This window comes from Panthera pardus, unplaced genomic scaffold (genome assembly GCF_024362965.1).
Source record: "Panthera pardus isolate Hobbes unplaced genomic scaffold, ASM2436296v1 HiC_scaffold_1, whole genome shotgun sequence".
NCBI lineage: Eukaryota > Metazoa > Chordata > Mammalia > Carnivora > Felidae > Panthera > Panthera pardus.
The window spans coordinates 8,062,463-8,078,118 of record NW_026526654.1 but is presented as its reverse complement, the minus strand read 5'-3'; the positions used below and the strand labels follow the sequence as shown (position 1 = coordinate 8,078,118).

Here is a 15,656-nt window from a genome sequence, read left to right as displayed (position 1 = left end):
CATCATCAAGCAGCAACGCCCACAGCGCCTGCCCCACAGGCTTCGGGAGGCACTTCACGGGTGAGGCAACACTGGGGACTGGGGAATGGCAAGTCCGCCTCTGGTAAGTGGTCTGTGAGTGTTTGCGAAATAAACACAGACAATTCAATTAATGCCCCACTCAGACAGTTCTCTGGCTTCTTTCTACCATGAAGGTGCCTCAGACTCCCAGCTCAGGATTACCCGCTCTTTAGGGAATACATCAAGCTATTTCGGACCTCCTGGACTGCCAGCCACCCACCCCCACCCTATGCCCTCAGGCAGCCCCATCTGCGGGCTCCCCTGCAGCCCGAGAACTCCTCAGGTGTGGGGTGGCAGAAGAGCTGATGTGCCCCCGAATGGTCCCCAGGGGGAGAGGCTGCTGGGTTGGCACCTCCTCTCCCTCTGACGGCGGCTTCTGCCCACCTGTCCTTCACCTGGATTTGGATCTCGTCAGTGAGCTCTCTGGCGAGGCCGTGCAGCTGTCCAGCAGCGGGGTCCAGAGCCTTGACCACCACCCTCAGCCCGGTCCGGCCTTTCACCCGGCCGTGCACGTTCATGGCAAAGTTGTACTGTGACGGGAGCCGGAGCGAAGCCTGGGATGGACACCAAATAGGTTCTCAGGGAGGGCCAGGGGCTCCAGTCCCCCCAACATCCACCTGCCTGTTCTCAAAGGCCGTCGCCTCACCGCTCCAGCCAGGGCCCGCTAACCTGTCACGGGTGGGGGAGGCAGAGTTTCACGAGGTTCACGGGTGCATGTGGGGGATGTTGGCCCAACCCAGGCGGGCAGAGCTTCTCAGAGCCCTTAGCATGTGGGGTGGGTGATGAACCGAGAGGTATTTGCTTGACCTGGCAGTTTTCCGCGAAGGGACCCTCTAGTCTGGGATGTCCGTGTTATGGGAACAGTCTGAGGAAGCCCCTGGCACTGGAGACAGGACCCTCCCCACCATGCACAGACAAGGCAAGAAGAAACCTCTCAAAACCACCCCACACTCGAGTCCTGTATGACCCAGGGAGGGCAGACTAGAGTCACCAGGGCTGGAACCTGGTCCCATTGTCCCATTTCCCCACTGGCTCCCTGGGCCACACAGGCATGTCCCTTCCGTATGGGCTCGTCAACACAACGAGGGGGTTATAACTACTCGTCCAGCTCTGAGGTCTGAGGAGAGGCCAGGGTCCCTCTAAGAAGGGCTAAGGGGAGGGGGGTGGGGGTGGTTGCCCTCTGGGGTAAATCTGGAAAAAGCCCCAGGGCTGTGAGGCATGGCCTCAGAAAGAAGGTCAGAAGTACAGAGTAGGGGCGCTGACCAAGACCCTGTGACGGCCTGGAACTTTTGTGACTTCCCCACAAGGCTGCCTTCTGAAGCGGGTTACCCGCGACGCCCCTCTCTGGCACTTAGCAAGAATGTGCTTAAAGGCGAAAGGGTTGCAGGCAGTCCGGGACCGGGAAGGAGGGAGAGCTAGGAGCCCATATTCCTGGTCACGAGAGGACTGGGAACGGAGGCAGGTCACTGGGGGTGGGGGGTGGACAGTGCGGTGGCAGGATCTGGGAGAAGGTGTCCCAACGAGCCCTGAGAGAGAGCAGGACAGAGCCAGGACCAGCCTGGGAGGGAGGGGGCAGAGCTCACGTGCAGAAACGTGGGGAGAACCCTCCCGGCTCCGGATGCCGGTGCATGCAGGGGGCAGGGGACCCGGGGGGGGGGGTGGTTACCTCCTGGTGCCGCCCTCGGATGTCCAGGATGTCCCGCTTGGTGACAGACCAGTGGAAGGTCAGGCCCGGCACAGCATTGCCAAAGGAGAAAGGGTTCTGGCTGTTGGTGATCCCAGTGATGTAAACAGGCATCTGCAGGAGAGAAGCCAGGCCCGTGACCAGCAGAGTCCCACCGCCAAGAGTGCCCCCCCCAAGCCCTGGGCACCTCCAGCAGCCCGGGCGCTATCCTGTCTCCTTTGTGCAATGGGGGCCCTTCTTCCCTAACCAGAGAAGGGCCTGGCACAGGGGCGAGAAGCTCTGGTGAAATAGCAAATGAGCAAACAAGAGACAGAGCCAGCCCCTCCGCACGTGGTCCTTCTTGAGCTGTGCACGGCGTCTCACCTTGGCTGACAGACCCCCTTGGTGACGTGGCCCCCTACAGCTCCAGGAGGCCTGCAGCCCCCCGGGCAGCTCAGCCCTGGCCACCCTGCCATTCGTGCCTCTGCTCCTCTCTCAATCTAGCAGGGGCTCCCTGCTCACATGGAATGGGCACAGGTGGGGTTCACGGGCTCCCTCAACCCGTGCTTCCTGAGTGCCCACCAGGGGAGGCAATACCGCTAACGGGAAGAACGGACTCCATGCCAGGCCGCCTGGGTCAACTTCCAGTTCTGGCACTTACTAGCCATGCGACCTTGGGCAGAGGCCATAAGCCTTCTAGGCTTTCATTTCCCCACCCGTAACATACAGACTGACACCAGGAGCCACCTCACAGCTTGTTGATGAGTGTCAAATGAGTCACCACACAGAAAGCCCTGAGGTCCTGCTATCCAAGTGTTGGCTCCTGTTCCCTGCCAGGTGCTATTCCAGGTGTGGAAGGGTGACAGACTCGGGGGAGGGAGACACAGGCATCACTCAATAACTGTGCTGAGGGAGGGGGACCCAGAACTGGAGAGGGGTAAATGCTATGCCCACGAGGGCTTTGCACCGGGAGCGAGAACACACAGAATGCCTGCGAGGCCTAGAGCAGGAAACGGTAGGGCTCCGTCCTAAAGCTCAGTCTGACCCCAGAGATAAGCAGGGGTTGAGCAGGAGAGGAAACAGCGACCTAGCAGCGACTTCCACTCCCCACAAGCTCAGCCTGAACCAGAACTCGGAGCCTGAGACCCGCCAGGGGGCTACTCAGACAGCGACACCGGCAGCAGGTGCTGGAGGGGTCCCCGTCTCACCTGGGTTCCCGTCCTCATCCGAGTGATGGGGGCACGGATCCTCACCGCCTGGAGAAGCAGCACCTCCACCTCCACGAGGTCCTAGGGAAAGGGCTTTGGGCTCAGGCTGGCTGGGGCAGGGGGGTACTATCAGCCAACAACAGGTGTTTCACCAAGGGACCCCTCCAAACAGGGAGGCTCTTGCCAAGGCCAGCTTGGGAGCTGCATGGCTGGAAGGTGCTCACGGATGTCCAGCACCACCCTCCTCTTCCCAAGGCAGCCTGGTTTTGTGGGTGGCTCACCCCACACAGATCTGGCCACTGTTCCTCCCGTTCCCTTGGGGCTCCCAGCCTTGTCCTCTGAGCCTGCAGACCTATTAGATGGAGTTGTTCAGGGTCAGCACCAGAGAGACCAGGGGGCAGTGACCGGACACTGTTCTTCTCTAGGTTGGGTGGCCCTCACAAGACAGGAGTCCAGATGCTCCCGACCCTAAATCTAATGTGTTACTCTCCGTCAATGATCAGGGTGTTGGGACAAATGCGGGATACAGATAGAGTCTCGTTAGAGCAGACTGTATATTCTCCTTCATTCTGAAGTCTATACTCTTGTTAATCTGGTCAAAGATTAACCTTATCAGGCTTCTTTATAGTGCTATTGACTCTGTTGAACCCAGGCTACTAAAACCCTTAAGCCTTTTTTATATACTGAGCCCACCCTGTGTCTTGTGATCCGGGCTAATGCCTGGCATATAGTAGGTACTCAATAAACATCCATTCTCTTCCTTCTCTTCCTTGCCTTTGTCCCTTTCACTGCCCAGTCTCCTTCTGCCAGTCCTGGCCCATGCTTTGGCCATGGGTGCTGATTCTATGATCTGGTTTAGACAGATGAACTGGGAGCTTCTGAGCAGAACCCCCTACACTTTGTGGACATGTGGGCCTCAGGCTGAACCACTGCCTGCCTGGGCTCTAGGAGATGGATTTCAGATGGAACTGCTGGCAAAGTCACTCCACCTGCCCAGGGGTGCCAGACCCTCCCCCAGTTCCTCTCCCACCCCACCCGATGGGAGACACACGGAGAGAGGTGGCCCAGCGAGGTCAGACCACAAAGAGAAGTGGGATGCCTGGGTGGCTCAGTCAATTGAGCGTCCGACTCTTGGTTTCGGCTCGGGTCATGATCTCACGGTTGATGGGTTCAAGCCCCACATTGGGCTCCATACAGACAGTGGGGAGCCTGTCCTTCATCTGGTCCTTCATCTTCTCCTGCAAGACGTCTATCTGAATCCTGCTGTATGCCACAGGGCAGATTTCACATTCCCGACACTTTGTCTTTATAAAAATCAATAGGTACAATCAGGGCATCTACCTCCACGATGCAAAAGGACTTTGTGGCTTAACCGGTTACTTGCAGAGACACTGAAACTCGGGCAAACAGGAGTAAATCAATGAACTCAATGTCAGATCAAAGTCAGCTGCAGGGAAGAAGGGCACATCTCCAGGGCAGTGCACAGAGCCAGCTCCCTTGGGTGCCCTGTGTTCAGATGCTATGAGCTCATGGGAGCTCATGGACTCCTTCCAGGGGGCCCTGCAGGCTGGACAAGGAGCAGGGTGACAGGGTTCTGAAAAGGCTGTCCACAGTCACGTTACACAGAACAATGCTCTTCTTAGAGCCCAGATTTCTGGCACGGTCATGTCCACGCTGCAGTCTCCCCTGAGACACTTCCACAGGGCACCGTCAGGGAGAATCCGAGCACTCTAAGCCCTGCTCAGGAGGTGGAAACCATCTCTCGTCTCCCTTCCGGACCCCGGTGAGGTCTCTACCCCCTGGGAAACAAGGGAAACTATCGGACTTAGAAACCGACTTTCACCCGCCTAGTGTCAGTGCCACTAATGAGGGGCAGGAAGACCCTCCTGGGGGGAGGACTCCCCTAGCTCGGCCTTCCATTGTCTCCGCTGATCCAGAAAAGCGCTTAGCAAAAGTCCCCGAGTCCAGCCGAGAGGCTTAGGGGATAACTTAAGTTCATTGCTGCGTGATTCAGGGTCTCCTTTTCTCCTGGAAATAGAACTCTGCGTCTGAAACCTACTGATGTCCGATCGTCCACGTGCTTAGAGCAGCCTGGCTACGCACGCCCCTGAAAACACACACTGCGATCCACGAAGCGTGTCGGAACTAACAGGAACCCCTTTTCCATCAGAATGTCCCCAAGCCCTGGCCCACTAGCTGTGCCTCAGGACCGTCGTCTGGAAACAGGGTAGCCGTAGACACCCTGGGGCAGGGGTGCTGAGAGAACTAGAGGGCTGCAGGCTGCGTGACCATCATGCACTGGAATGTCCCCAGGGCAGGGACGGGGTTGAAGACCAGGCTCTGTCCCTTAAGGAGCAGCTGGGGAGGGGCGCCTGGGTGGCTCAGTCAGTTAAGCGTCCGACTTCAGCTCAGGTTATGGTCTCATGGTTTGTGAGTTCAAATCCCATGTTGGGCTCTATGCTGTCAGCACAGAGCCTGCTTTGGATCCTCTCTCTCTGTCTCTCTCTCTCTCTCTCCCCCTCCACCACTTATGTGCTCTCTCTCTCAAAAACAAACATTAAAAAAAAAAAAGAGCACTTGGGGAGACTCAGTCTGGAGAATTCTGAGCGATCTTGGGGGCCCCCAAGTTGGCTAGGCTGGCCCTGGTGGGTGGTCAGGTGGCAGACAGGGGCTGTGGACTCAGAGGGCAGAAGCAGGACCCTCAGAGAGGGGTGGTCCTCATGAGCAGAGCCAGAACCCAGTTAACAGACTTCCTCCCCATCCCAGCTGACCAGCACCCCAGCTCTTGAGGGGCGCAGTGCACCCCAGCACTTAGAGGGCTCATGCCCAGGGAGGCTTCGGAAGCACCCACGTCCAGTGGAGCCCACGCTCGTTACCTGAGACACGATGACAAGCTTGCTGGTCTCAGCATCCACGGCCTGCACGACCCCAGACACGGTGCCATTGCCGACGGCCAGCCCCCGCACCAGCCCGGCACTGTTTACCACGGCAACGGTCTCATTGCTGATAGAGAAGAGGACGGTGGACTGGGGCTGGGGGCCACCCTCCGAGGTGATCTGGCGTAGGGAGAAATAGCAGTGCCCATCAGCCCCCGCCTCATCCTCAGAGCTCAGGGCCCGGAGCGCCCCATCTTAGCCCTCTGGCGCCCAGGAGGGCAGGCCAGCCTGGAGCTAGGCAGGGGCCATGGGTGGGGGTGGGCGAGCACGCGGCCTTTGGTTCCTACCTGCATCATAGCCCCGATGATCAGCGTCACCTTCCTGGGTATCAACCTAAACGGGGGAAAGACCTGCGTGTGGAGACACAAGAGAGAAGGGGGCCATCGTGTTCCAAGCTCACGCAGCTGGGCAGAATTCACCCCTGAATATTTTCAGGGAGGCACGGTGCCTGGACATCCCTCCTCTGTTAGAAGGGACTGGCGAGGGCCTGGGGTCCTGACCAGCTCTGGGGGGGGGGGGGGGGGCTGAGCGCCCCCCCCCCCCCAGGATTTCAGCCCGCCCATGGGCCTGAGGATCTGTGGTTCTCAGGGGCATGTTCTGTTGTTTACAACGATGCTTCATTTCACCAGATGTGAACCCCCATGAAAAGAAAGACAATTTTATTCATGTGAGACCCCTGCGTAGAGCAGTGGTTCTCACGGCACCGTCCCCTGACCAGCAGCACCAGGGTCACCGGGCAATCGTTAGAAATACACATTCTCCAGCCCACCCCGGTCTATGAAACCAGAATGAGGCAGGGCGGTGGGGTGGGGGGGGGCGGGGGGAGGGAGTCCTGAAATCTATATGTTAACAAGTCCTCCAGGGGATTCCGATGGACGTCAAGGTTTACATTCCAGTGCCTTCAAGATGTTCCATTTCACTGAACTTCTCCAATTTCTACTGATAAATTGCCTGAGAATAGTGCTCTACTTCGATGCCCTCAAAACTTCTCAGATGAAGAAAGAGGGGTGTGGGGGGTCAAGGACAAGGATGTCCTGGTCTCTGCAGCACAAAGAAGCCCAACACCATTGTCCTGCACCCCCCGCAGTGCCCGCCCGGCAGGAGCACAGAAGAGCCTGTGCAGTGAACGAGTGTGGCGGTCGGTAGGCCGAGGGGCTGCTTTGTGCATCAGGATTAGTCTCCTAATCCTTTGGAGACTTTGGGGATCCTTAAATGCAAAAATGACGCTCTCCGCTCTTAAAGAATTAAGAATCTAGTTAGAGTGAAAAGACACAGCCAGAATGGCATACAGTAGGAGTTCCATAAGTGCTCACTGACTGAACAGCTCACATCTGGCACCATATAATACGTACAGTAAGAACTTTAAGATACCAAGAGTCAGAAATGCTTAGTGAAGAAGAACTCTGATCAGCAAATGACCAGTGGAAGTAAAACCACAGAAGGAACATTTGAGGCGGTGTGAGAGAATATTGGCTTTTCAAGCACTCTAAGCTGCTCGAACATTCCCCTTTTAATTACTAACCATTCTCTCCAGTCAGGAAGATAGGAACCTGACAGCAACCCTCTATAAGCCTGGGTGCAGCTCCTTCAGGTATTTGCAGTAATAAAAATTCCCTGTTTACGTTAAAGAAAAGCCTAGACCTATTACGCATTCCTTTTGCAAAAGCACTTGGCATAGCTCAGTTTACTCATTTGCTGATGAGATTCCAAAACCCTCACACTAGGGAGAAAATTCACCATCAGCAAGGGGTATGCCTGGCCAGTTAGTAACTACACCAGCTAGAGACCGAGAATCCCCAAGTCGGGGCTCACGAGGAGACGACGTCGGGCGGGATTCGCAATTGAGCTTTACCGATGTCAACTGGCAGGAAGAAGTATAACCTCAGAGGTTGCTTGACATCACACACGCGGAGTGACAGAGGTGAGACAACATCATAAGCTCAAAGCAACTTGGCGGGGTGGGGGTGGGGGGGCAGGCGGAGCTGGGTACAGGGACTCAGAAACAGGGCACGAGGAAGATAACTCCCACAGAAACACCGCTCTCCCAGCCTCTGTGAATCAGCAGCGAGGGGCCTTTTAGGGAGTGGCTACTGACCTTGTCAACCACACGGACGTACGGCTCCTGAATGTCCGAGACGTAGACATTGGCCTCGCCGGGGCTTCGCCGCCTTGCAGTGACGTGTTGTATTGTTAAGGCATGTATCTCAACTACGTGTTCTGGGGGCTGGGCAAGTGGGGTACGCCACAGAGCTGGTGGGTGAATCCAGAGCGGCGCTTCCTGTCTCTAACCCTGGCTTTGCTGCCTGCAGCTTGTGGTGTTACAGTCATGGGGGGCAGGGGATGTTGACAGTGAATGGTTCAGTGCTTGCAAAGCTAGGATTTCAATATCAAGAACCAGTGGGGGAAATAAAAAGCAGATTTCTGACCCTAATGAGAGAGCCAAAAATGATCACATCGTATCCAGGTTAAAATCCTTCAAAAAATGGGGCACCTGGGCGGCTCAGCTGGTTACGTGTCTGACTTCAGCTCAGGTCATGATCTCACGGTTTGTGGGGTTGAGCCCCACGTCAGGCTCTGTGCTGACAGATCGGAGCCTGGAGCCTGTTTCGGATTCTGTGTCTTCCTCTCTCTCTGCCCCTCCCCTGCTCACACTCTGTCTCTCTCTGTCTCTCTCAAAAAATAAATAAGCACTCAAAATTTTTTTTCTAAATCCTTCAAAGACTGCCCAGAGAGTGAGTCCAAATCCTTAGCCCATCCTGGAAGAACCTGGCATGAGCGGGCCCTTGCCCATGGCTCTAATGTCACTGTAAACCATGATCCCTCACCACTGTCAGGCTCCAGCCACAGTTCTGCTCTGTTCTCCAAAGCCAGCTAGCACCTGCCTGCCTGCCTGCCTGCCTGCAGACCACACAGTCCATCTTAATGATCTGGGGTTCTTCCCCTGCACCCTGTCTTCACCTGCTGGCTCCTGCTCATCCTTCAGGCCCCTGTTCAAGCATCCTTCCTCAGAAAAGTCTTCCCTGACCAGACAGCTAAGAGCTACCTCTGTTCACTTCTCCTAGTGCAGCTTTACTGCATATAATGTGGCCATGATGGAGACCGTGGTCTAGTGTCCATCCTCCCTCAGGCTGTCTTCTCGCCAGCTGTAGCCTCAGGGCTGAGCCTGGCACCCAGCACAGTACCAATAAACATGTACCAATCAGGTCAAGATCCAGGATCACAGCTCTAGGTCACTGCAGTTACGCCAAAGAAACCTGACTTTCCAGCTTGCTTCCTTAGCTTTACTTTTAGCTTTGCTAAAACCTAGAAATTCTAGGGGAAAAAAAAAAAAAGTCTGCAAACCCCATGTACCCTCATCTCTTTGGGAAGTGCTGTGATCCAACTCCTTCAATGCACATATGGGGAAACTGAGGCCCACTCAGGACGGGAACCCAGCCTTGGAGGGGCAGCACTGGGGAGAGAACCCAGGTGCCCAAGCTCCCAGCTCAGGGCTCCTTCTGCCACACTCTGCCAGAGCAACCAAAATGGAACTGTGGGCAGGGGAGGAGGGCGGGGCCGGCCGGAAAAGGCCAGAGCTGAGGCAGGCCCCAGCCCCATTAGCAAGCTCGGCCAAGCTGGAAACCCTGCCGGTGTCATTGAGCTCAAGGGCACATCAACCCGGATGAGGCGTGCCTGAGTTATTCCACACGATGACTTAGAGTCGATTAACAAAGATCCCATGGCGGAAATCACACTCGCCTTCCAAAGCGATGCCTGTGCAATTTGAGCCATTGCCACACGAGTCCGGAATGAAATACAGGCCGAGGAGTGGGGTCTGAAACCAGGGGCCTCCAGTTTTGCCGAAGACGATTCATCCTGGCTTATTCTCTTTCCCTCAACGGAAACTCATTTAAAAACTTGAGAGAGAAATGAGAGCTTTCTTTGAAAGCCTAACGCGAGGCTCCGATCTAATCCTCCTACAGAAGTTATTGCTGTCAGGACCTGGCGTGTCCTTCACAGCGCGAAGAAATTACACGTTGCACTGGCTGCTGAAAGACCCGCACAGGGGAATGCATGGAAAGCTTTCTCGTTTTCTTTTTTTCTCTCCTTCAAAAGGACCATTTTGCACATTTTAAACAAAGACGGAAAGTGGCGAGGGGAAATCAATTCGTCTTCCGCTTGATTTCCCAGAGGCTGGAGGTCCGGCCACCTTCCGGGTGACAGACACGGAGACGCTGCGTGGCCTGCCTGGCCGGCCTGCCTGCTGGCACCCATCAGCTCGCCTCACCCCCCCTGAACAAAGCTCTAAGGGAGAGAGTTCACCAGGCCCCTTGGGAGACGAAGAAGCTGCTCTGGGGGAAGCGGGGGGACCTGCCAGGCAGCTGGAGGCAGAGTGGGGGCCTGCCTCACTGCAAACTCTAGACTGTGCACGTCTGTTTCTGCAGGCATTCCGGGTCCACTTGCTTCTTGACCGACATTGAGGCACGAGTATGAAGGAGAGGAGGAGGAGAAAAATCCAAGCCCAGAGCGAATTCTAATTTCCAAGTGTTGAAGGTGCCACCTGAGAACTTCAGCGAACACTGAGCCCAGAGGAAAGTCCTGTCATCTCTTCAGAGGCGATGAATGCATTACTGCTCATTAAGACACTGTCAGTGGCACCGGAGGCAGCTCGTGAGTGGGCTGCAGCCGTGACGTCTACTGGCCCCCGTCAGGCCCCGAGTGTCTGCCCGCATCATCCCGGTGCCTCGCTTCCCTGGGCCCCCACACACTTCAGACTTGTCCCTTGATAGGTAGCATTCATAGAAGAGTAAGGACCGTATAAATATTTCCACACGTCACAGGAGCCATCAGCTCCCGCTTCCTATTATATAGCGTGCTTGTCAATGTTGTGCGGTGGGTCAGGCTGTGCCACGCAAGCACTGGGGTCTGTGCCCCCGACTGGATGCCATCGAGACCCCGAGGGGGTGACCACGAGCCCATGAAGATCACAGACACCGAGAAGAACCCTGGCTTGGATGCTGGGTGGAAATCCAGCCAGGGACCCCAGCCAGCCCTATGCCTTCCTGCAGGGCCAGGACTGGGACGGGTACCTCTGTCCATGGGTCACACTCAGGGGGAAAGCAGGACACACCCAAGTTCAAACCCTGAGGCTCGCACCTGCTACCCACCTCATCTTCCTTCCTGACGCGCTTCCACAGACGTACAATGTCACCATGATCGGCTATGCATCACGGGACGAAGGAAATGGGCAGAAACACTGTGGCTCATGAGGTGTTCCCCACGGACTCCCAGTGCCTGGACCGGGACCAGGCACATGACAGGCACCGATCTTTGCGAGATGAATGCGTTAGTTACAGGTACAAAGTGCTTGGCGCACAGTAGGGCCTTCCCCGCTGCTCTTAGAATCGCATGATTATAAGATCCTTCTGTTGGAACGACTTGGTTTGAAACATAAAGAATCGGTGAGAAGAAAGAAACCCTAAGTTTAACTCGGGTAAACACTCCTAGGGGCAACCCAGCCAAAACTGAAACGAAGGCCCCTTGCAGAGTTTTAGGGGGTGTGAGCAGAATTCCGCACAGCCCTCCATGCATTGTGGGGACATGATAGCCTCCACAATGGGCCCGGTGCGTGAGCTCCGCGGCTGCCTTCCAGAGACAGATGCTCAGAAGCCGAAACACCAAGAAGCCATTCTTGCATCCCGAATGTGTATCAATAGGAAAGAAAGAAACATTTTCTATGAGCTAATTGAAAAACTCCTGTGGGCTTTCTTGTCTCTGTGATTAAGGGAAATGAGAATGTTGCTAATTAGCAGCTGGAAAATGCCAAAGAAATGTGTAAACGTCCTTCAGAAACAACCGTCTGAGAGAAGCTGCTAGGATCTGTCACAGATTGTCAACGCTCCATGAAAAACTTCCCTGGCAGGTTACAGAAGAGGCAAGGGGGAACCAGATCCCAATCTCCACCTCGAGGTGCAGAGGTCTCTGCACAGGTGATGGGAAGCAGAGACACCAGGGCTCAAGGTGCCTTCAGGACACCTTCTGGGGCAAGAGCGACTCTTGTAGGGCCTGTCACACGGGCTGCTGCTGGTACGTCCATAGTGTGCTAGGCTTGTCCTGTGGGATGTCTGCACTGGGCACCGTGTCCCATTCCATAAGGGCCACGAAGCAATGAGACATGCGAGCAAAGGGCCAGTCCACAGGCAAGAGAGAAGGGCTATAGCTTTACTAGAACCATCTGTAAAATGGGGACATTAATATTTGTCTTGATTGGAGAATCCTAGCATCTGTTGCTGAGGGGGACTGCACAGGGAACTGCAGAATTGTAGGACTGAACAGGGGCTCACAGGTCGCCTGGGGAAACTTGCCTCTGATGCTGAAATCCCATCTCTAGTTTTCCAGACAAGGGTCCCAGCTCCCATTTGGTTGCCTCCAGAGACGGGGCACTCACTACCTACAGAGGCAGCCCAGTCCAACACGGGCTCTTCAAAGCATTTGTTCTTGGAGGAAAGTTCTCTCTCTGGCTGTAGGTTTATCCTCAGGGCTTACTCAAAACGTATGGTGCGAGGTAAATATGAGTAAAGGGGTCCCCAAGTATTGTTGGCACTGTGTACATTTTTCTGAACTGCAACTTCCCTCTTCTTTATTTTTTTTAATGTTTATTTTTGAGAAAGAGAGCGAGCGAGCACGAGTGGGGGAGGGGCAGAGATAGAGAGGGAGACACAGAATCTGAAGCAGGCTCCAGGCTCTGAAGTGCCAGCACAGAGCCCGACGTGGGGCTCGAACTAGTGAACTACGACACTTGAGCCAAAGTTGGACACTCAACTGACTGAGCCACCCAGGGGCCCTGAAACTTCCCTCTTCCTGATAACAGGGGAGTTATTTTTAATTTCCAGAAGTAAAGCAAAGCAAGGCATATCTCAAGCAGTCAGAATTATTTACGATTTGAGCTTTTCCTTTTAATATGAAGGATGTGACAGCAAACACTCATTTACATGGCAGGAGGGATGGCCAGGGAATTATTCTTTCTTTCATAAAGGGAACAAAAATGCTCAGGGGACAGCTTCCTATGATCTTGGGCTTCTAGCAGCACACATTTATTCCCAGGTGCTGAGAGATCGTGTTTTCTTGTTCTGATTTACGGCCACACACCTCACAGGTCCTGCCATGTGAGACTGTGCCTCTGAGAGGAACAGGAACATTATGACGTGTTTCCTCACCCTTCACCGAAGGGCCATACCAGGGAAAAGCGTCCTTTCCACAGACAGGTAAAGACCAAGGCCGACCACTGGAAGAATGTAAAAAAATGTAAAAACAAATAACAAAAACAAAGAAAAACCTCAACTGTCCTCAAAAGACCCAAGCCACCAAAACTGACTCAGAAAGAAACAATGTGAATAGGCTGATAACAAACAAAGAGACTGAATTTATAATCAAAAAACTACCCACGAAGGAAAGATGATGGCCCAGTGGCTTCACCGGTTAATCCTACCAGACATTTAAGAGTAATTATTAGCTGGGCGCCTGGGTGGTTCAGTCAGCTGAGCGGCCGACTTTGGCTCAGGTCATGACTTCACAGTTCATGAGTTTGAGTCCCACATCGGGCTCACTTGCTGTCAGCTCAGAGCCCGCTTCAGATCCCCTGTCCCTCTCTTGCTCTGCGCCTCCCCTGCTCTCTCTTTCTAAAATGGATAAACATTTATTTTTTTTTAAAAGAGTAATTATTACCAAGTCTACATAAACTGTTCCAAAAATAAGAAGGAACACTTCTAAGCCATTCTGTGAGGCCAATGTCACCCTGATACCCAAACTGGACAAAGAAATCACAGAAGAGAAAAGCACGGACCAGCATCTCTTACGACTCTTAACGACACAAACCCGCCAAAATAGTAGCACGCCAAAATATTAGCCCAGTTCCATATAAAAAGAACTATATGTCACGATCAAGTAGCGCTTGTCCCAAGAATGCAAGGTTGGTTTAACATCTGAAAGGCAACTAACACCATTCATCATATCAACAGAATAAGAAACAAAAAACCACATCAATATTTCAAGAGACACAGAGCATTTGACAAAGTCCAACACTCATGTGTGTGTGTGTGTGTGTGTGTGTGTGTGTGTGTGTGTGTAAAAGCAGGGAGGAGATGGCTCAACCGTCCAGGGTTTCTGTTTGAGGTGATGAAAACGCCCCAGAACTGACTGTGGTCATGGCTGCACCTGCCTAGGAATGTATTAGACACCACTGAATCGCACACTTTAAATAGGTGGACGGTATGGCATAGGAATTATACCACAATATTAAGCTGTTGTGAAAAACCAACAGAAAGGGATGCCTGGGTGGCTCAGGCGGTTGAGCGTTGGACTCTTGATTTCAGCTCAGCTCATAATCCCGGGGTTGTGGGATGGAGCCCTGCCCTGGGCTCTGCACTGATCATGGAGCCTGCTTGGGATTCATTCATTCATTCATTCATTCTCTCTCTCTCTCCTCCTCTGCCCCTCACCCCCCCTTGTGTGCTTTCTCTCTCTCTCAAAAACAAAAATAAAAACCTTTTTAAAAATAACAAAAGGCCACTAGAGGCACACCGCAGCTGTCCCTTAGACACAGTCTCTGCTTTCCACTCTGCCACAGTCCCCACCACCCCCTACTACTCTCTGACACTGAAACTAAGCCTCTCCCACACTTCCAGGTACGTTCCTCATGGGAAACCCTGCTCATGTCCCTCATTTACTTTCCACCTATCCCACTCCAGAGGCAAATAATTTCGTGACACCCGTGTCAAGATGGTCAGTGAATGCAAACCGAGAAAAGGACCTCTGGAGCCGCCCAAAGGCAACAGCACAGTGGCAATTTAATGACACGACTTAGGTGTCATGTCTTTGTTCTTGGCCGGCTACATTTATGACTTCTGGTAGTGATCTGATACGTTCTCTGACACATTCCGTAGTGAGTTTATTTTAAAGGAAGTTCGGTTTTCGTAACTGCAAAAATAACTCATTGTGCAGATATGCAGACATTTAGGATACTGGTGTTTGTTTTTACCCTTTGCTACAACTATACGGCTATTTAAAAAGAGAGAGAGAGAGAGATTTAAACAACCGAAATGCTCTACAAAGAGAGAATGGCTAAGTACAAATGACAGCATAGAAATAATCAGCCAGCCTACAGAGCAACACGGGGGGGGGGGGGGGAGAAAAAACTAAGGGTGTAACCACTGACCAAAGCAGAATACTAAATTCTTCCATATCACAGGCACAGCTAAGTCAATATTTGCAAGAATAGGAAGAAGGTCAAGAAAGGAATATGGGAAAACACAAAAAGCAGATACATCTTTCAAAAGCAATCTTCCTGGGGGGCCTGGGGCGGCTCAGTCCGTTCAGCGTCCAACTCTTAATTTCGGCTCAGGTCACGATCTCACAGTTCGTGGGATCGAGCCCCGTGTTGGCCTCTGTGCTAACAGTACAGAGCCTGTTTCCCACTCTCTCTTCTCTCTGCCTCTTTCAAAATAAATCAGTAAACTTTGTTTTAAAAAAAGCAATCTTCCTTACGGTGGTCAGACTTGTGTTTATATGATAATGTTTTAATTCACAGACTGATTGACAGGAAACCATTAGCTAACTAAGAGTGTGGGTAGTTTGCAGAGAAGGAACAAAAGTCACAAATGATGGAAGTTTCGCAAACAATGAATCAGAGACTCTAAAGACGTTACAAGTCGCATCTGCTGCGATTGAGCACCTGCTTCTGACACAACCAATCTGATAACCACAAGGCCACCGGACGAGGGATGACAAGGACGGTGGAGATGGCCACCGTGG

General features: G+C 53.4%; 1 protein-coding gene across 1 annotated transcript; it reads right to left on the bottom strand.

Annotated features, from left to right (window-relative positions):
- Positions 1–272: 272 nt before the first annotated feature.
- On the bottom strand, positions 273–10,946 carry LOC128776600 (nuclear pore membrane glycoprotein 210-like). The gene is made up of 7 exons (XM_053901575.1): positions 10,686–10,946; positions 7,963–8,091; positions 6,155–6,217; positions 5,808–5,987; positions 2,932–3,012; positions 1,727–1,858; positions 273–614 (listed from the first exon to the last, which is right to left on the bottom strand). The coding sequence occupies exons 1-7, from the start codon at positions 10,944–10,946 to the stop codon at positions 288–290; spliced, it is 1,173 nt and encodes a 390-aa protein (XP_053757550.1). The 3' UTR covers positions 273–287.
- Between the last annotated feature and the right edge of the window lie 4,710 nt (positions 10,947–15,656).

Bases quoted from the DNA above. Each gene is read 5' to 3' on its own strand.
- LOC128776600 (XM_053901575.1), bottom strand. From the start codon at position 10,946: ATGGACAGAGGTACCCGTCCCAGTCCTGGCCCTGCAGGAAGGCATAGG. The intron at 3,013-5,807 runs GTAACGAGCGTG...CCCTTTCCCTAG, and splicing joins AGCTTGTCATCGTGTCTCAG to GACCTCGTGGAGGTGGAGGT. The intron at 615-1,726 runs GTAACCACCCCC...TGTCCATCCCAG, and splicing joins TCCGAGGGCGGCACCAGGAG to GCTTCGCTCCGGCTCCCGTC.